Raw genomic sequence first — 21,093 nt, forward strand, 5'->3', positions numbered from 1 at the left:
TGTCAAGTTACATCTCTTACCCCCACCAAGACACACACACACACGCACACACACTCACACACACACACAAATCCTGTCACATGTTAATCATAATTTTTAGTATGTATAGATTAATTTGAAAGGAAACATCTTTATCACATTGAGACCTCCTGTTAAGAAATATGACATATGTAAATCAACTGTACTTCAATAAAAATATATGACATGTTTCTCCATTTACTTCCCAAACTACTTTCGGACTATTGTTTAAACTTTACTTTTAATCACACTTACTAACATGTCCTAGAAAAATGATTGTTACAGTGAAGTCAGGAAATGCTGCTTTGGTATTTCAACGTTAGATACAGCACGATGGTTTTTAGATCAGTATCCTTCGTCATGTCAAGGACGTATCTTTCTATAGTTTATAGAACAATTTTATCAAAAATGAATTTTTAATTTTATCAAATGCTGCTTTTTAAATATACATCAATATAATATTTTTCATTGATATTGATTTGATAAATTTTATTTCCTAATATTAACCTATCCATATATTCTTGGATTAAATTCTATCTGATCAGTGACATTATTCTTTTTTATGTTACTGCATTATACTAAGTATTTTATTTCTGGTTTGCATCTGTATTTCTATGTGAAATGAGTATATCGTTTTATTTTACAGTGCTGTTTTTGTTGCATGTTGGTTTCGAGTTTATGTTAACTTTATAAAACGAATTGTGACACTCTCCATTTTTTTTTCTACCATCTGTAACAATTTAAATAGCATAAGAATTATGTGTTCCTTGAAGGTTTGAAAGAACTTGCCCATAAAACATTTGGACACAGCTCCTTTTATGGATGCAGCTCTCAGAGACTGGTTTCTATTTCTTCCATGGATAGTGGTCTTTTCTGATTGTCAGATTTGATAATCTTTGTTTTCTTATTTTCTATTTTCCTTCTCATTGAGGTTTAACATTTTAGCACAGAATTCTACAGGAAATTCTGTTATTTTTCATTTCTTTTCTATCTTTCTCATTTCCCACATCATATACTTGTGTTTTGTTGCTTTTTGTCTTCACTGAGATATCTTGAAAGATTGTCTATTTCATTAGTTTTTTCAAAGAACCCGTGTCCTAGATTTATTAATCACTTTGCTCTGTTTTCCAGTGCACTAATTTAATCTCTAGAAATTTATTTTTCTGGTTATATTTTGTTCTTTTATATTAACTTGAGGAAAATGTTTGGTTCACATACTTTAATTTATTCCTGTCTAAGATTAAAAACAACCAAAGTTGTACATTTTCCTCCAAGCAGACTTGAATTCCTTACTTGATGTTTTGCTAGGCAGTACTCTCATCCAATTTTTCTGTTTTTCCTCTTTTAGTAGCTCCTTAGTCCTATGTGGACAGAAGAGGATTCATTGTATTATTGTTGTTCGTTAATTTAAAAAATAATTGGTGTTTTTTTCCCCCATTTTTAAAAATTAATTTTGAATTTACTTCATAGTGGTCAGAGAATGTGCATCCAATAATTTCTAGCTTATGAAATGAATTGAGGCTTTTTTAATGACGATATATGATCAATAATTAGCACATTTAATAGATTTAATGTTTGAAAGATATATATTAATTAAACGTTAACAGGGTGTTTTTAAGATCATCTTTATCCAGTATTCATTATCTTTACCTTTATCCATGATCTACTTTATTTGTTACATATTGAGAGAGGTATGGTAAACCTTCCTACTGGGAATAATTCTTCCAATTATTTCTTATATTTTTAACAGGTTTTACTTTATATATGTTGATGCGGATGCATGATACTTAAGAGATTAAGTCAATAATACCTTCATTTAAAGGTATTATTTAGATTTATTTAGTTAATAGAGTTTTTGTCCTATTTATTTTTCCTTGATATGTACATTTTTGAAAATTAACATTGCAATCTCTAATATATTTTTGTTTGCATTTGCCAACATACCTTTGCCCGTCTTTTTTTTTTTAATTAATTTATTTAATTTATTTATTTTTGGCTGTGTTGGGTCTTCGTTGCTGCGCATGGGCCTTCTCTAATTGTGGTGGGCGGGGGCTACTCTTCGTTGTGGTGTGCAGGCTTCTCATTGTGGTGGCTTCTCTTGTTGTGGAGCACAGGCTCTAGGCACTCAGGCTTCAGTAGTTGCAGCATGTGGGCTCAGTAGCTGTGGCTCATGGGCTCTAGAGCGCAGGCTCAGTAGTTGTGGCACATGGGCTTAGCTGCTCCGCGGCATGTGGGATCTTCCCAGAGCAAGGCTCGAACCCGTGTCCCCTGCATTGGCAGGCGGATTCTCAACCACTGCACCACCAGGGAAGCCCCTGCCTGTCTTTTTATACATCAGCTTGTGTAACTTGCATCAAATGGATTTTTCAGTGTCTACGTGTCTTATCTGGGTATTTGTCTCTTAGTAAACATTTAACTAATTTCCACTGATTGTAACAGATATATTTGGGTTGATTTTTGTCTCCTGGTTTTATGTTTCCTTCCTTTTCTTTGTTTTCTGTCTCTTGCAAACTGGACCATTTTATTCTTTGCTTTTTAAATTCTGCAGTATTTTGGAAAGGCGGTCTCCTATTTTTAATTCTACTAGAGATTATCTTTGAGCTTTTCAAAAGCATTTTTTAAACCTTCGTTTCTCTCTTAAACAACCATCCCTATCACCCACCTTTGCCCACATAAGGGAGGAAGTTTATCACACTCTTATTTTCCCTTCCTCCAGAAACGTACATCTTTTGGTTAATAAAATTCTGTGTTTTAAATGTCGGTTATTGCTATTAAATGTTTATATTTCCTATCCTGTCTTTTGTATCTTTCTGTAATTTAGTTTAGTAATACAAATAGCCTTCTTATTATATACTATGATTTACTCATTCATGAGCTCTGGATTTTGCTTTATCTACCATGTGAAATAAGGACCAGCACCCTATGGCCTGTTTTTGTAAATAAAGTTTTATTGGAACACAGCCATATGCATTTGCTTACAAATCATCCATGGCTGCTTCCATGCTACAGTGGCCGAGTTGAGTAGTTGCTGCAGAGACTGCATGACCCACAAGGTTTAAAATATTTGCTATTATATTCGAGTGTAATGCCAAATAAAATTTGACCAATAACAACATAAGCCAAACGCATTTTTTAAGCCCGTATATGCCTGAGCCTAAATACATGAAAGACAACTTCTCTGAGTATAGAACTCGAGTTATATATTTTTTTAATTTCAAAATATTGTTGTTGTTACTCCTCTGTCTCTTGGTATTTAGTGCTTTATAAATAACTTGAGGCCAACTTGATTATTGTTTTCCTTTTCTCATGTATTCTCTTTATTTATGTGTTTATTTTCTAACCAAGATGTTTATAGAATTTTTTCCCAATCAAATTAAAAAATGTCCCCTGGACATTTCTGGTTGTGGGGTAACTTTTTCATTGTGATTGCCTGGAACCCCGTGCACATTTTTTTTTTTTTTTGTCCTGAAGCTAAAGATAGCATCCTTTGGTGATCACTTCGTCTGCTTCACTCTTTCTCTTGGAATTCATATTAGCTCTATTTTGGATCTCCTGTACCTGTCCCCTTTTCCTCTTGCTCTTTTACCCACATTAGTCATCTTCTCGCTATTTTCCTCTGACTTCCAAGTTTCTCACGTTTCTCCAGTGTGTGTTCTATTTTACCTAGTTAGCCTTAGTAGCTACCTCCACCACCTTTGCTCCAGTCCACTCCATTTTATTGGCATATTGTTCCATCTTCATTATCTCCTACACTGCATTTGTATACCCAATAGCTCCTTAAATCGCATTTCAATACAACATAGAGATTTTCTTCCATATCACTGTTTTAAAAGTGGAGTTTTATTTTTTATTTATTTATTTAAAATATTTATTTATTTATTTAGTTGCGCCGGGTCTTAGTTGCAGCAGGTGGGCTCCTTAGTTGCAGCTCACCAGCTCTTCAGTTGTGGCATGCAAACTCTTAGTTGCAGCATGCATGTGGGAAACAGTTCCCTAACCAGGGATTGAACCCGGGCCTCCTGCATTGGGAGCATGGAGTCTTATCCACTGTGCCACCAGGGAAGTCCCAAAAGTGGAGTTTTATATCTGAGGATCTCAGATTCCTCGGATCGACCTCATCTCCTGAGCAGCTGAATTTTTTCACGGAAACAGTAATTCTTCTCTTTTTGTTCAACCTCACTGAGGGTGACCTAGGGATAAAATTTGAAATGGGTTCTGTTTGGAACTGGTTGGGTCCTGGTCCAAATCTTTCAGGCCCATATTAAGGGGAGAAGGAAAGAACTGTCTTTGTTGTAGTTTATATTTGCCAGAGTATACCGATCTGTTCATCCAGAGCGAGTAGAGAGGAGGTAGAAGGACAAAGGTTCACTGTTGCACAGCAGAAGAGTCCTTGTCCTGTTTGGTTGACACAGTGGGTGCAGTGATCTCTCCTCCAGGTGGCATGGCCGGCCCCCTGGGATCCACGTCCCGAAGAGCCTCCCTTTACTTGTTTGCTGGTCTTGATGGGAAAACCGAGGGATTTTCCACCCTGTGTGGACCTCAGCATCAGTACTCTCCTCAGACACTTGAGTGCAGTTACGATTTGTCTTTGAAAAGCTACCCCTGAGTCTGCCTGTATCTCTAGCATCTGCTATTCCAAGCCCCTGGGGGTGTCACCTGGCAGCAACTGGGAGCCATCTTCCCTTCACCCCTTTTCTTGAGGTAAACTGAGGACCCATTAGTCCTTCATTCAGGCTGGTGGTGATGGAATTATAGTTTCCAGAAATCTCTCAGAGGTTCTAGCTTATGGATATGGCCCTTCCCTAGTGTTTTTTAGTAGTGATGTAAAATTTCACCTATATGTGTATTCTTTTAGATTTATTAAGAATTTAGAAAAGGGATGAGGAAGTGCAGCTTGATCCACACATCACTGCCTCAGCCCTGGCATCTTTTCAGGTTGATATCAAAATGTGAAGCAGAAATGAGAATAGCCTGACATGTGATCATTTCCTTTGGTTTCATGGAAGCTTGTGGTTCAAGACAAAGCAATCAGAGGGAGATACCTATGGAGTCAGATGGGGCAGAGTCTGTGTAGGTAAGCAGGCTGAACTTTCTCTTGATCACAAGTGGATGAGATGAAATCATGTGAAGAGCTTAACAAGTCTTCTTCCAGGATAAAGAAATGAAGGAGTTTACGTATGGGACGTGAGGTTTGGTCGCCCTAGTCAGTTCAAGCTGCTGTAACAGAACACCACAGACAGGCTGTCTTAAACAACGGGTATTTATTTCTTACAGTTTCTGAGCTGGGAAGTTTCGAGGTCAGGGTGCAGCATGGTCAGGTTCTCATGAGGACCCTCTTCCTGGTTTACAGACGGCTGGTTTCTCGCTCTGTCCTCACACTGCGGAGGGCGAACCAGCTCCGGTCCCTTTATCTCCTTATAAGAACACGGATCCCATCATGGGAACTCCACCCTTGTGACCTCATCCAAACCTAATTAACTCCCAAATTGGAGGCCCTGCCTCCAAATACCATCACAGTGAGGGGTAAGGCTCCAACAGATGAATTTGGGGCGGGGAGACACAAGCATTCAGTCCATAGCAGTGGTGCTTGCAGGCCACTTTTTGCATCTAATTTAATTCCTAGAAAAAGCCTGTAAGATAGAAGTCGCCAGGCTCATGTAGAGAAGTGGAAACCAAGGCACAGCAAGGAGGAAATGACATCTTGATGGAGCTACCTGGCTGCCCTCCCTGGAACAGAGGAAAGTGCTCTGGCCATGAGTTAAAAGCCCTGGGTTCCAGCTCCTCATCTGTAGAAAAATGGGCTTGCGTGGGACCAGTAGATTTCCAGCTTCTCAGCTTCACAATTCCTTGTTCCAATGATATCCTACTCAGAAGCCATGAAATGGCTCAGAAGATATGAAATGGATGAAAGTGGTGCTGCGCCCGTGGAAGCGGCCAGGGAACCCGGAGTCCTGGACACTGAGTCCTCGCCTTTCCACTGGCAGTGGCCGCTGCGGGGGTCTGGAGCACAGGTTGCTCTCTGTAATAGTATCTGATTCCAGACTCAGTAAAGGGTATCAGAAGAAGTTCTGGAAGGAGTTCGGTTTGCATTTTCAAAGGAGAAGGAGGGAAAGTTGACAAAGGTCACATCGGCTGTCATTGTTCTGGAATGCTGGCAGAGCCGTAGTCTTTGCCCAAAAAGGGTTTGAAAAGGGAACATTGCACACTAACTTTCTTTATTTTTTTGTGTACTCTCCGCATTTAGCTTATCGCTGGGGCATTTAGTTGCCAGTGAGAAACTTGCTGTTTACAAATTGGTCATGTAGTTTGATCCCACATGATGAGAAATGTTTTTGAAGGTTACCTGCCATCTGCAATCATATGCTTTGTAAAATGATTTTGCTGTCATCAAGAGATAACTAAAGGACAATCTCAGAAATGGATATTTTTTTTAAAGGAAACTCTAGGAGAGGGTGAACTCCCAGGAAAACAAACCGTTCCTAAAGAATTCACAGCAGGAGTTCTCAACCAGGGGCAATTTTGACGCCCAGGGGACATTTGGCAATGTGTGGAGACATTTTTGGTTGTCACGATGTCACAGTTGGGGTGAGAGGTGCTATTGGCATCTACTGGATAGAGGCCAGGGATACTGCTAAACATGCTGCAATGTGCAGGATGGCCCCACAGAAAGAATTATCCAGCCCCAAACGACAACATTGCCAAGACTGATAAACCATAGTTTATATTAAAGGAATTCCTAAAATCAGTCAAAATCTTTAGAAACACCACGTTTAAAGCAAAAGAAAACCAATTCTGATTATGATTCAGACTGGTTTTTTTTAACTGTGTTTCCAATATCTTGGCTAGTGATTCCAAAAAAAAAAGTAATAGTTGTCTACTCACTATTTTTTTTATTTTGGTAAAATTTACCATTTTAACCATTTTATAGCATACAATTCAGTAGCACTTAGTACATTAACAATGTTGTGCAATCATCACCACTATCTACTTCCAAAACATTTTCTTTACCCCAAAATGAAACTCTGTTCCCTTTAAAAGTCACTCTCCATTTCCCCCATCCCAGGCCCCTGGCAACCATCAATCTGCTTTTGTCTGTATAGATTTGCCTATGATAGTACGTATAAATGGAATCATACACTGTGTGGCCTTTTGTGTCTGGCTTCTTTCACTTAGCATGATGTTTTCAAGCCTCATCCCTGTGTGGCATGTATCAGTACTGTATACTTTTCCATAACTGAATATCATTATATGGATATACCATGTTTTATTTATCCTTTCATCAGTTGATGGACATTTGAGTTGTTTCTACCTTTTAGCTATTGTGAATAGCACTGCTACAAATATTCAGGTAAAAGTTTTTGTTTGAATACCCGTTTTTAGTTTCTTTCAGTCTATACCTAGGAGTGGAATTGTTGGGTCATATTGTCCTACTATGTTTAACTTATTGAGGAACTAACAAACTGTTTTTCACAGCAGCTACCCCAGTTCACATACCTACCAGCAACGTATGAGGGTTCCAATTTCTCCACATCCTCACCAATACTTATTTTCCTTTTTGTCTTTTAATTATAACCATCCTACTGGACATAAAGTAGTATCTGTTGTGGTTTTGAATTGCGTTTCAGTGATGACTACAGAAGTTGAACATCTTTTCATGTGGTTGTTGGCCATTTGTGTACCTTCTTTGGCATAATGTCTATTCAAGTCCTTTGCCCATTTTTAAATTAGGTTGTTTGTCTTTGTTGTTGAGTTGTAGGAGTTCTTTATATATTTAGGATACTAGAACCTTATGAGATATATGACTTGCAAATACTTTTCTCTCATTCTGTGGATTGTCCTTTCACTTTCCTGATAGTGTCCTTTGATGCACAAATGTCTAATTTTTATGAAGTCCAATTTACCTAATTTTCCTTTTGTTGCTTGTGTTTTTGGTGCTATATCTAAGAAATCATTGCCTGATCCAGGTCACAAAGACTTATCCCTATCCTTCCTTCTACGAGTTTTTAGTTTTAGCTCTAACCATTAGCCTTTGATCCATTTTGAATTAATTTTTATGTGTGGTGTGAGGTAAGGTTCCAACTTCATTCTTTTGCATGTGGAAATCCAGTTGTTCAAGCACTACATGTTGAAGAGACTATCTTTTCCTTCACTGAGTGATCTTGGCATCCTTGTAGAAATTCAATTGACTATAGATACATGGGTCATTTCTGGACTTTCTTTTACATATTCCATACGTCTATTAATCTTATGCCAGTACCACACTGTTTTGATTACTGTAGCTTTGTAGTAGTTTTGAGATTGCTACCCAGTATTTTTTACATTTCCTAAAGCTTGATGGAAGCTTTAAAAAAATTACCTCTTTTTTAAAAAATATTAATACTACATAAAATAGTGCATGATTCCTTTGGAATTCCTAAATTCAAAAATTCCAAAGATGGAAAGTTCTAGCTTACTAATTTGGGTCTAAAAAGTTCTAGATTACTAATTTGGAGCTAATGAGAACTCATTTGGCAGTGAACCTAACCTGAACTCACATGAATCTGTAGATTCTATGAGCTCTATGAGAATATAGATTTCAGAATATAGAGATTATAGAATATAAAATCTATATTTTAAATAAATTTTATATAATATTTATATTTTATCTAGATTTTTTTTGAATTATATCTGGATCCACATTCACCAATACTCTTTTTTTTTAAATAAATTTATTTATTTATTTGTTTTTATTTTTGGCTGTATTGGGTCTTCATTGCAGTGCGCAGGCTTCTCATTGCGGTGGCTTCTCTTGATGTGGAGCACAGGCTCTAGGCGCGAGGGCCTCAGTAGTTGTGGCGCACGGGCTCAGTTGCTCCGCGGCATGTGGGATCCTCCCAGCCCAGGGCTTGAACCCGTGTCCCCTGAATTGGCAGGTGGATTCTTAACCACTGCACCACTAGGGAAGCCCCTCTAGATTTTTTAATTCACACATCAAGTTGCAAAAAGATGCATGTGTTTGATTGTGGGGTACCCCTGCCTCTCTGATGGTATTATTCAATGTATAGTATGTGATCCGTATTACTTTTATAAAATCTGAAACATCCTGGGTTCCAAAGCATATCTGGCTCCAAAAGAAAAGGAATGGTGGACCTGTGTCATTCTATTAGGGCAATACTGGTTATCTCATGATGCTCAAAACTCTGACGATTTTCTATCTTTGAGCAGAAAAACAGGAGGAGAAACAATCACAATGTGTTTTCTGTAACTAACATCTATGGCACAATGATCTGTGTTAGTCAATGTTTACCTACTCTATCTCATTTAAAATTTTTCAAAACACAGGTTCTGTTGGGAAAAATAAGAAAGTGACCCTTGGTAGTCAAAAAAGTTTGGAGTGGTTTTTCTGAGCCTCTTTTTATACAGCAAGAGAAACTGAAAAGGAAAGCTCTGCCATGAATTCAAGGTCCTGCTTAGCTCCCGTGGGTGGCAAACCAAAGGAAGTTTTCTCCTGATGTCTGGTCTGGCTCCTGTGTAGGGACTGCTCCTTTCCCTTTTATAGTTCTTCTCTGTATCATCACTCCTGAGAGGCAGCAGACCTGCCCAGATACCCCCTCACCTCATCATGGGCTATTTGTGATTTCTAGATTATTCTCCTCCTTTGGACTAGTTTACAGAGTCTGGAATTTTCCACTTCTATGAGGTTTTTTTGGTTTAAACATTGCCCTTCTGGAACATCCTTTAAAATGAAAAATGCCTTGGCCATCCATGAGGTGCATTCATTCTTCCTCTGGTACATCCAATCCTATATCCTTAGCCCATTATTCAAGTATTATTTTCCTTAACTCCACAGTTGCCCTATAAAGTTGTGAGGAGGTGTTTTTATCCTTGTTTTACCTGCCCAAGAAATGAGACTCATAGGTGTTAAAGAGTTTAACCAGTGCCACCAAGCCAGTAACAGAAGGTCCGTCATGATTTTTCCTCTATGGTGTGTTAACTTCCTCAATAGAACCATGTCGATCATATGGCAAACAAGGCATTAGCCTTGGCCATCATCTCCAGGAGAAAACAGAAAACCCTGCACTATCTACCCTGACCCTGTCATGATTAGCTCATATAATTTCCTGGATGAAGGGGAAAAGTAGTTATATGAAAGGAATTGAAGCTGGAAAAAGCCAGGACAAGTAGAGGGATAAGCAGAAAATGAGAGGGAGCAGGGAGTAAATTATTAACCATGTGAGTCTAATGTTCGCTGAGTTCTCAGATGTTTTCATGTCCAGTTCTTCTCCAGAACTTGCTGATTAATCAGAAGTGTTTATGGAGCACCCAGCATCTGCTATGTGCTCAGTTCTAAGTCTGATGGAGGGTACTGGAGAAGGTGACCCACTGCCTTCAAGTCTAACTGGGAAGAAAAGGATGACACCCAAGAAACAATAGTTATCAGGACAAGCTCTAGGATTCAGAGGCAAGATAGGTCAGGCAGAGATTAAATAGTCATGGAAATCTCTGTGGAGGGAAAGAGTCTTCAATTGGGTGTTGAAAGGTAAGATTTGAAAAGGCAAGCTCCAAGGCAGAAGTGAACATGGCATGTTTGTGCGCGAGTGAGCTCATCCCCCTGGGGAGGGTGGTTGAGCATGTGTGTGTGTGTGCGTGTGTGTGTGTATGTAAGCACGCACATGCAAGGGACAGCCATCAAAGACAACATTGACCAGGTTTGGTGGACGCCATTCTCCTGCGTGTCTTACTGAAAACCAGACAAGGATTTTGGCCTTGAATTAAGAAAAACTGGGGAGCCACTGTGGGTAGAGAGCAGGGAGGTGACATGGTGGACAAGTGTTAGAATGAGATGAGATCAGCAGTGGGGGCAAGACCCAGGCTGACTGTCTGTGTTTGAATGAGAACCTGAACAGGGGTGAGGCCATGAGGCACAGAGAATAGGGATATTTCCAGGTAGAATCTATGGGAATCAGAGGCTGCATGTGAAGAATCAGAGTGGGATAAACAAAACGTAGCATTTGTGCTTTGAGTGTGGAGTGGGGTTGTAGTGCCAAGGACAGTGACGCTGGGAGGATGAACATCTTCTGCAAGGCCTTCAGTTTTGACCATGTTCAGCCTGAAATCATGGTGTTTAAGTGAAACTATCAAGAGCTGTGCTGTTCAATACAGTAAACTCTAGCCACTTGTGGTGCATTGAAGTTAAATTAAAATTCATTGACTTTAGATAACATTAAAACCTTAGTTCTTGTAAAAACACATGTAACATTTTTCCCATGTGGCTCCACTCTAAATCCCATTTCATACATCCACTCTCCCCTAAATTTCTCAGTGCTTTGGAAATACCCCGTACCAGATATAAATGCCATGTCAGCCACAAACACAGTTCCATAAAAATAAAATAAAAATAAAAACTTAGTTTCTCATTCAGGCTCACACATTTTAAGGGCTCATTAGTGACATATGGCTAATGGCTACCATATTGGACAGTTGCACGTATAGAACAATTTCTATCATCTCGGGATGTTCAGTTGCACTGGACTGATCTAGACATCAGTAGCAAATATCAGCATTTTGTGATGAGGTAGCTCCTGGGATGGGAATGGGGAAATGGTGATGATAATTCAATGGGTCATCTCTCAAGGAGGAGGGCCTAGGGATGAATCTTAGGACATACATGAAGTTGAGAGAATGAGGCATAAGAAGAACAAACAAAAATTGCCCTAGGTTTTAGAAAAGTGGGAGACTCAGCATAGCATAACATCCTGGCAACAAAACAAGGAGAAAACGTCAGGAGGGAGTGGTGCCAATGTCAAATGCTGTAGAGACATCACGGAGAGAGAGAACCAGGAAAGAAATCGTGTTTAGTAATCTGAGGTCATTGGTGACCTATCAAACTCGATGGCGGAGGGAGCGAGAGATGTGATTAAATAGGAATGTCACCCGCTGTCTCTGAGACCAGGGTAGGATTTCGGGGACTAGGAACAGTTTCACGAGAGTGGTGGGACCAGGGCTTGGTAAGGAGGATGTGGAGGAAGAAAATAAAGGTGGGGAGCAGAGCCAGCAGCCGGGAGAAGGGAAAGGAAGGAAGAAGATGGAACTGTCACCACCAAAGGCGTCACAGTCAAGTATTCTTTCTTTCCCCAAGAAAAGGAAGATGGATACAAAAGAGAGACTCTTCAGGGATTGGTTCAGAGGATTAGAAGAAGAAGGTACCTGTGAAAACCAGACACCTTTACTGCTGGGATGGAATGAGAAAGGGGGCATGAGGAGAGGGGTTAGACTTTGGGGGGGCCCAGGGGATGGGAGAGCAGGGGAGCTGTGGGTGGGCTTATGGCCGTTGTCCTCTGAGATCAGAAGAGTTGCATGAAGCCGGGGAATTGCTCAGTTTGGTCTCACTCTCCTGTCTTCCCCACTTCCCTTCCACTGGATTCTTCCTTCAGATCGATTTAATTCTGACTTTTTTTTCTAATGCATTAGACCTTAACATTTATGCATAGTATTACTCCCTAGCTTTCTAGATTTCTCTAAAACTGTTGCAACTCTACACGTACACTTATTATTTGTCCATGTCAGTGTCATCTGTTTTATAAACTTTATGTATGTATTTATTTATTTATTTTTGGCTGAGTTGGGTCTTTGTTGCTGCACGCAGGCTTTCTCTAGCTGTGGTGAGCAGGGGCTACTCTTCGTTGCGGTGCGCGGGCTTCCCATTGTGGTTGCTTCTCTTGTTGCGGAGCACGGGCTCTAGACGCGGGCTCAGTAGTTGTGGCTCGTGGGCTCTAGAGCACAGGCTCAGTAGTTGTGGCGCACGGGCTTAGTTGCTTCGCGGCATGTGGGATCTTCCTAGATCAGGGTTCGAACCTGTGTCCCCTGCATTGGCAGGCGGATTCTTAACCACTGTGCCACCAGGGAAGCCCGTGTCATCTGTTTTAGATTGTAAGGACAAGGACGGGCTCAGTTTAACTTGAGCTGCACAGGGCTCATCATACTACTATGAACATAGGGGCAATTAATTCAATACTATTTAATTATAAAAATCAGTAGTTACACTCGTGTTTGAAGAGCTGCTTTTAAAAATAGATGTATACAGTTGAATACGTGTGCATGCGTGCGTGCATATGTGTTGGCAACTCCATTGGCCAGACAAAGATCATTTGTCTTCGTTGCCATTAGGGTAAACAGTTGTTAGAGACTGATTTAATTTTGGATTTTAGTTTATTGTGGACTGATAGTGAATGCTTTATGTGCATTATTTCATTGAATCCTTGCAAACGTTTGGAGTAATAGGTACTCTGGTTCTCATTTCAGAGATGAGGAAGTTGTGGCAGAGACTGGTTAAGTAACTTTCCCAGGTTCATGCAACAAGTACAAGCGGCAGAGTAGGTATTGGAACGTGATTCTCTCTGGCGCCCAACCTCGTGCCCTAATGTCCTCTGTGTTCTCAGGCTAGTGTGCTTAAGCGACCAGTCTATTCCTGCTATCATGACCATGTTGACCACAACTGTGATCATGCCCACATAAGGATGTGTCTCTGCTCTCTAGAGCCGTAATTCTCCTCTTGTTACTGAGAGGTAGAAAAATGGCTATGGGGAAATAACACAAATAACACCTCCTGGTGTCAACACAGCCTCCATGGGGGACAAAATGCTTAGCAACTCTTTTCAAAGTATCCAAGACAAAACTTGACCTTTACACAGTTTCTCCATTTAGAGTTAAATTTGTTTTAACAAGTATGGTTTGAATAAATCAAGACCTCCTGTTTTAGCCATTTAACTGGGAAGGTAATATTTTCAATATGATTTAAAATTTTTCTGTTGCCAAATTCCGCAGGGCAAGGGGAAAAAAAGGAATGCTCAAGTTCAGGATAAAAAGAAACTTCCCAGGAAGTGAGCTGATACAAACCATAGCTGTGGTCATCCTAAATATCACTTTTACTTTCCAAAGTAAAGTTGGGGGTTTCCATGGGAACTGCTTTTACCCCAGCTGGTTTGCATCATGTTTTCTGTATAGACGTCAGTGGAGCAGAACGGAGCTGTCACAAAGTTCAGGTGTCAATATCAGACAGGTCTCCTGGGACAAACACCAGAGAGAAGAATATTGCATGCACACCCTCTCCACCCAACCACTGCCTCCCCACACCCTTGTACCTTGCTGCTGTGCTGACCAAGTGCCCAGAGCTCCCCAGGGTCAGCCGTCCTCTCAAAGACAAACGATCAGCTGCGTCCATCTGTGACTTCTCTCTCTATCTAACTGTGTTCATTGGATGGGAGTTAGAGCCACACGCTTTGATTTACCAATGTTGCATCTGTCAGTACTCTTGGGCAATCATGTTTCATAACGGTTAGAACGTGGATTCGATAGTCCAGGCCAATTGCAAACTGGAGAAATTGCATCCTGCCCTCCTGTGATTCACCCCAGCTTCCAGAGGGAAGTGATTTCCCAAGGTCACTACAAAGCTCGCTACAAAGATGTCTTGTATGGAGAACATATGGCATGACAGTGCAAAAGAAATTGTACCGAGAGTCAGGAATGTCTTTCCTGTTCCCACCCTTGAACCTGGCAGAAGAGCCTGCCTCTGAGAACTTCCCTCCAGTCATGGGAGAATCATAGGAACAGCGAATGCCTTTCCTCTTCCCCACGCCCTTCTCACCACCCTCATCCCACGCCCTGCTCCTATTTTCTAGGCAGAGCGAAGGAACCAAGGAAGAAATGTGCCTCCTTCCACCAAATCATTTCCATTGCTTAAAATAAATCCCAGCTTTCCTCTTCTGGGAAGCCACCCCAGAGTGGACTAGAATCTCAAAATATCTTTTTATTTACTTTATGCAAGAAACATATTGAGAGCCTACTGGGTGGCAGATGCAAGCAGACCCTGACTTCAAGGTGGAGACCTGAGTAACTGAGCCCAGTAAAGGGCTGTGATTATTACACAGGTACCGTTGGAAGAGGTTCCTTTTCCAATTTGGGGGCAGCGTGTCAAAAAGGCTTCATAAGAGAAGTGACTTGATGAGTATGATCTTTTCAATGTAATTAGCATGCACATTTCATCATTAAAATGTAGATTTTAAATACACACATCTGCATGCAAGTCTGTCTCGGTATCTCCTTAGATTACAAAAATCTTCAGCATGAAAACCTGGTTTTTATTACTGTGGGTTAAAAAACTGACATACCTAGAATAGAGCTGAGGACATAGTGAGAGTCATTGTGGCCTTGACTCTGCCTTCAGAACTGAGGGGACAGATTGGAGAATCTGCAGGCAGTTTATGTGAAGGGGTGGCCGGCTAGACAGCTGCGTGTGTAGCGTCCAGCTGGGAAATGGATTGACAGCTAAGCCCCAGATCTACAGAATACGGGACATGCATACACTACTCTTATTTTCTACCACTTCTTTTTATTTTCTACCATTTCTTTAAAAGTAATGGCACCTACATTTTAACCATGATTTTGAACTTTTGAATTACCTTGGTTCAGAAGCATGACTTTTAAAGGTTCACACTTGCTACTATGTGGCTCTGGGAAGGTTCCTTCTCCCCTGGCCTCAATTCTTTTTTTTTTTAATATACTTATTTATTTTTTTTATGTTTTAGCCGCACTGTGTGGCCTGCGGGATCTTAGCTCCCCGACCAGGGATCGAACCCGTACCCCCTGCATTGGGAGCACAGAGTCTTAACCACTGGATGACCAGGGAAGTCCATCTTTTTTTTTAAATTAATTAATTTATTTTTATTGAAGTATAGTTGATTTACGATGTTGCGTTAGTTTCAGATGTAGAGCAAAGTGATTCAGTTATACATACACATATATCTTTTTTTTTCAGATTCTTTTCCCTTATAGGTTATTACAAAATACTGAGTATATTTCCCTGTGCTATACAGTAGGTCCTTGTTGGTTATCTATTTTATATATGGTAGTGTGTATCTGTTAATCCCAAACTCCTAATTTATCCCTCCCTACCCCCCTTTCCCCTTTGGTAACCATAAGTTTGTTTTCTATGTCTGTAGACCTCAATTCTTCACCAAAAGAATGATGGGCCTGGTTTAGGTGATGTCTCTTAAGCTCTGTATTATATTCTACAGGTCTCACCTAAATCTGTCTTAATCAGCTTTGAATCCTCATGTCCAATGCACAGTAGTAAGTACTGAATAAATATTTGTTGAGTTAAAGAGACTCAAAGTCAGTTCTACATGAGATGATAAAACAAGTCTTAATGTAGAGTTCAGAGATCCTGTGCCATATTGTATATAAATAGCAGAACCAAGAGTCTGGGTTTTCTCCCTGTCACAGAGACTTGGTGGTGACTTGGCTCTTTAAGTTGGTCCAACTTTAATCTTCAGATGTAGATTCAGGCAAAGACTGGCCCGAGCCTCGTGTTGTTAAATATTTAAATTTAAAAGAAAAAAAATTCAATTATCCAAAACACTTATATGTGATCTTGTAAACTAAAAAGGTCTCTAAGTTTTCTTTTGGTGCCAGAAAAGTAAACACAGTGTGAAACATCTGTATGATCGAAAGCCTGTTCTGGTTTGTGCTTGGTTACTTGGCTTAACTACATAGCCCTGAGAAACAGGAGTCTTGTGATCAGTGTCTACAGCCAACTGGAACAACTCAAGCAAAAAAAAATAAAAAGAAGAAAAAAATCTGAATTGTCCTAATTGTATGTTGTAGTGCTTCCAGTAACTTAAAGACAATTCTATTTCCCTGTCTTGAGTTGCCTTGTGAGAGAATAAGGTGTTAGGACAGGAATCAAAGCCAGAAAAGGTGGAAACACTGAGCCTTAGATGATGCACCTTCTCCTTGTGTGTTAGATCATTGGGGTGGGTGTCAGAAGAGCCACTGCAAATAAAGCATCCCCACTGTTGACTTGGATCAGCCCTCCAGCTATCCATTTGAGCACCAATGGCTAGTGCAGACTTCGATGCAACTCTTACTGCTTCTCCTTTTGACTGTGTAGTTTCCTGTAGATTCCACACTCCACCTGAAGCTATTTTAATACTATAGAATCTGTGTGAGACCAAAATAAATCAAAAATCTTTCAGAAGGGTCTTTTGGAAGAGATGGCAGGCAGATGCCTGGTAGAGGAAGTGAACTCTACCGGCTTTTTTCTTTCTATTTACAAAGACAAGTATTTTCCAGGCTTTTTTCTTTCTATTTACAAAGACAAGTATTTTCCAGCACTTACGTGCTAAGCCATTTCCATATACCTTTGTTTAATAATTGTTGTTCTATTAGGCCCATTACCCATTAAGGAGTGGCAGGGTTGGGTTTCAAACCAGGACCCTCTGACTCTGGAACCAAGGCCTTGCCCCTGCACTGCCCTGCCTTCCAGAGCTGGTCATTTGCTTCCCTGCAGCTCTTTTGGGCTGCATTTAACCGCACGAAGCCTGAGGTGACCTGAGCACTCACCTTTGCTATCACCCATACCAAACACCATTGCTGGCACCTCCTGCAGAAGACAGAGAAAAGCATCCCCTTTTGAATAATGAGCAGAGATTTTGTTTGCAATTTCCGAGATTCCTTTGTAGTTTAATTTGCAAATTTGGCATACAAGAGGCTACTTACTTGCTGTTACATAAAGTACCTGCAGGTAGGAAAAACAACTAGGAGGTGAGCATAGCCACCTTAGCTCTGGCCACGGAGCCCAAATAATTTGCTGTGCTTCTCGAAGAGTTTAATGAGAGTTTTTAGTTTTTAGTGCCATTGCTGCAGTTTGATTTTGCTATTGTGTTTGAGAACTATGGATCATTTGAAATGTGTTTCCTAGCACAGTGTTGCAGTATAAGAACAGTATCATTAGCCCTAGGGCTCTGGACAATTTGGTGGGCTTTCTCTTCGAGGATATGGGGGTCAAGAAAGGTGGAGAGGGACTTCTGTAGTGTGAGTACTAAACATGCTCTGTGGCCCAGGGCCGTGAGATTAGACTCGTTGCGTAGACCAGTAACCAGGTCACTGCCACGTGTGTGGCTCCTTTAAGGCGTGGGAAGATCTCGGGATCATGAATCAGAACATTTCAGGTGAGTGAATATAGTTTCCTCACTAACCACTTTGGCCGCGTCACTAAACATCTCTGCCAGGATCTGAATTTCTTGCCTGACAAATGGGGTTTGTTTAAAAGCTGCCTCAATTACCTCAGAATATTTTTGGAGAGTCATCTGAGGGAGAAGATTTGAGTGCTATAAAAAGTTGTGTTATACAAATGTAAAATTGTCTTGTTACACAGACCGCAGGGCGTGAATAATCCTTGTCTAAAGTGGTAGCCAGTTTGGTGGTGACGAGGTTTAGAATGTGCAGTCTGTGGACCGGGTGCCTGGCCAGGGATGGTTGTCACTGGTCTATGAAGAGAGTATTTAGAAGACATTTATAGCAAGATGACAGAAATTTTATGTCTGTTGAGTATAATAATAAAAATAGGAGCTTGTATTTGCTCGGTCTTTAAGGTATTTTTCTCCTTTTTTGTAATTTATTTTTCTTACATTTAAAAAAAGGACTGGTACATGTTATATTTGGAAAAAACTGGCCCTTCACACAGATTTGAGAAACCGTAGTATGTGGGGCATCAGAAATCCAGAAGACAAGTGAAAAATTACAATGAGGGTTGCATGTTTTACCTATCCCTTAAGAGGCTGACAGGAAGTGGAAAATATAAGAGTTTGTTCCAGCTGGATGGGTCACTTCTCTCGAAGATGTCTGGTGTCTTGTAAACACAACCAGAGGACATGCTCTAATGTCCCAACCTCGGAGTCTGACCCAGTATCATCAAAAGGAATAAAGGCCCAAAGTGTAGGGCCGCAAGCGCTTTTCCTAAGGTGGTGTCGAGGACCACAGGGCCGATGGGTCGTGGGTGGAGGTAGCCAGGAGAAGAAATCCCATCCACAGGAGGCCACGGTCAGCTGAGGAAGGAGAGAATGCTAATTTCCATGTCCGGACCATCAGAAGTGGCTAAATGATCAGCAGACAGCCTGCTTTCCATTTTGGTATTGATATTTATAAATTGATGCACAGTTGACCCTTGACCAACAGGGGTCTGAACTGCACAGGTCCACTTATATGCAGATTTTTAGAAATAAGTACCTCCTACGTACTACGCGATCAGAAGCTGATTAAATCTGCAGATGCCAACCGCGTGCAGGGAGCCAACTGCAAAGTTATTCACGGATTTTTCCGCTGCGTGGGCACTGACACCCCTAACCTCCGTGTTGTTTGACAGTCAACTGTAACTTTGAAATATATTTTAATATCGAATAGGACAATCCTCATCTGATTTTGGCTTTTCATCCGTATTTATTCTTCCAGATGAAATTTAGAATTGCCTAGTTCTAAATAAACTCTGATTTGGAATTCTGTTAACTTGTATATTAAAATGAATGAAAGTGATATTTTCACAATATAAAGACTCCCCATCCAAGCATGTGTCATTTCATTCAAGTCAGTTAATTTTTGTAGCTTTCCCTTTGTTTATTCTATACATTTCCTGTTAAATATACCCCTAGGTATTTTAGATTTTTTTTGTTACTGTGAATGGAATCTTGACCCCATTACATTCTAATTCTAATGATTGCTGGTAGATAAGAAAGCTATAGATTTTAATATACTTTAGGTTTAACCAGTCACCTTCCTGCTCTCTTATTACGGTTCTAGTAATTTTTTAGCTAATTCTTTGGGGTTATCCAGGTATACAAAAATCATCTGCACTTACTGTGGTCCTCTTTTCCAATATATATAATTCACCCTTTTCTTGGCTAATTGCATTAGCTATTATTTCTAGAACAATGTTAAATAAATGAAGATATCCTGTTGGGACGATAGGCTTTCTTTCTTACCAGCAGAAACATGGAACTTTAAAGCTCTGTGTCAGCCTCCTCTTCCTCTCCATTGTTTCTCAAACACTTGCTGATAGGAGTAAAATCTCATTCAGATGACTGTGAAAGGCAATCTTGGGAGAAATATGCAAGTTGAGTGCTTTCTCTTGGCTTTGCCTTAATAATATGGGGCAAGAAGGAGAAGGTGGGATTGAAGGACTGATTCTAGTTTAATTATGAGGTTCCTACATTTTATAGCATCTTAATTAGTCTCAAGAGGGTGCTTACCTGAGTCACCGTGGGACCTCCCTAGTGTGAGCTGGGTCAGAGCAATTGCTCCAGTTTTACAGCACCCTATATAGCTCTGCCTTTCAGGGAGACAGTGGGGGTCCTTCTGAGGTCTTTACTTTGCATTTCATACTTGACTTTAGTTCAAACCCGTATTCAAGGTACCCACCCCTGACAAGCAAAAGGAAGATAAAATTTATCCCTTGGTTCTATTTCCAACCCATTCAAAAATAGAAGGCAGGCAGAGTTCTCAGGAGTGGAAGTTGGCTCAGCTGGGAGACTGGGCGCCTGGTTTCCACTCTGACAAGGTCAGGGGAAATCACCAGAACTACCCAGGCTGGGCATCTCCTCTGTTTCCCCTCGATATGGAGTCTGATTAGGCTTCAGAATTGTCAGTGTTCGAAGTACCAGGTAAATCTGAAAATCAAAGAGGCTGCTCTTTTCTTCTGCTTACGCTTTTCCTTTGTATATCTGCACAGACACTATATCTGTAGTTTCTCAAATACACATACATGTGATCATATCCCGTGCAGTGGGTGCTGTGCCGGGCCATCGGGTCCCTTGCCTCCGGGACCGAAGCAGTCGTCCTCTCGGAGCTGGAAGTGCTGATGGCCCACAGTTCACAGTTCCGTCTCACCTCTGCTGGTGGGAGAGCTGCCCCCTCTCTGGGAGCAGCCCACGTCCAATGACAGTCTTCGTCCTAATTCAGGGCAACTGTCCAGAGCTCTCCCAGCTCCCTTGGGATTGGCTTCACTGCCCTACAGGTGTGACCCCGAGGGCACATCCCGTAAACCTCCTGCAGACAAACCTCCATCTCAGAGTCAACTTCCCAAGGAGTGGAGTCTACCACCCAGAGTCTGTACCTCAATCCATTTCCCTGACCTGTACAATCTGCTTGAATTTTTAGTGTCATTCTTTTGATTTTTTTTTTGCCAACTCCTCCCTTATGTGCACGGGTGCTTATGTACACAGGTGCTTTGGCTTCTAGGAGATAGATCCCTAAGGGGAGGATTGC

General features: G+C 40.8%; 1 protein-coding gene across 7 annotated transcripts in view; it reads left to right on the plus strand.

The window, feature by feature from the left end:
- Positions 1-21,093, plus strand: part of ADRA1A (adrenoceptor alpha 1A) — a 121,513-nt gene that overhangs the window by 39,950 nt on the left and 60,470 nt on the right. Inside the window, exon 2 of one of the 7 annotated variants that reach the window (XM_082402842.1) lies at positions 15,582-20,101. The exons of the other annotated variants lie outside the window; for them this stretch is intronic. Coding sequence (XP_082258968.1) covers positions 15,582-15,664 — 83 coding nt within the window. The 3' untranslated portion in view covers positions 15,665-20,101. Of the gene's footprint in view, positions 1-15,581; positions 20,102-21,093 lie in introns of those variants that run through there. 7 annotated transcript variants of the gene reach the window in all.

The sequence above is a fragment of the Balaenoptera borealis genome (genome assembly GCF_965194805.1).
Source record: "Balaenoptera borealis genome assembly, chromosome: 8".
In the NCBI taxonomy this organism is placed as follows: Eukaryota; Metazoa; Chordata; class Mammalia; order Artiodactyla; family Balaenopteridae; genus Balaenoptera; species Balaenoptera borealis.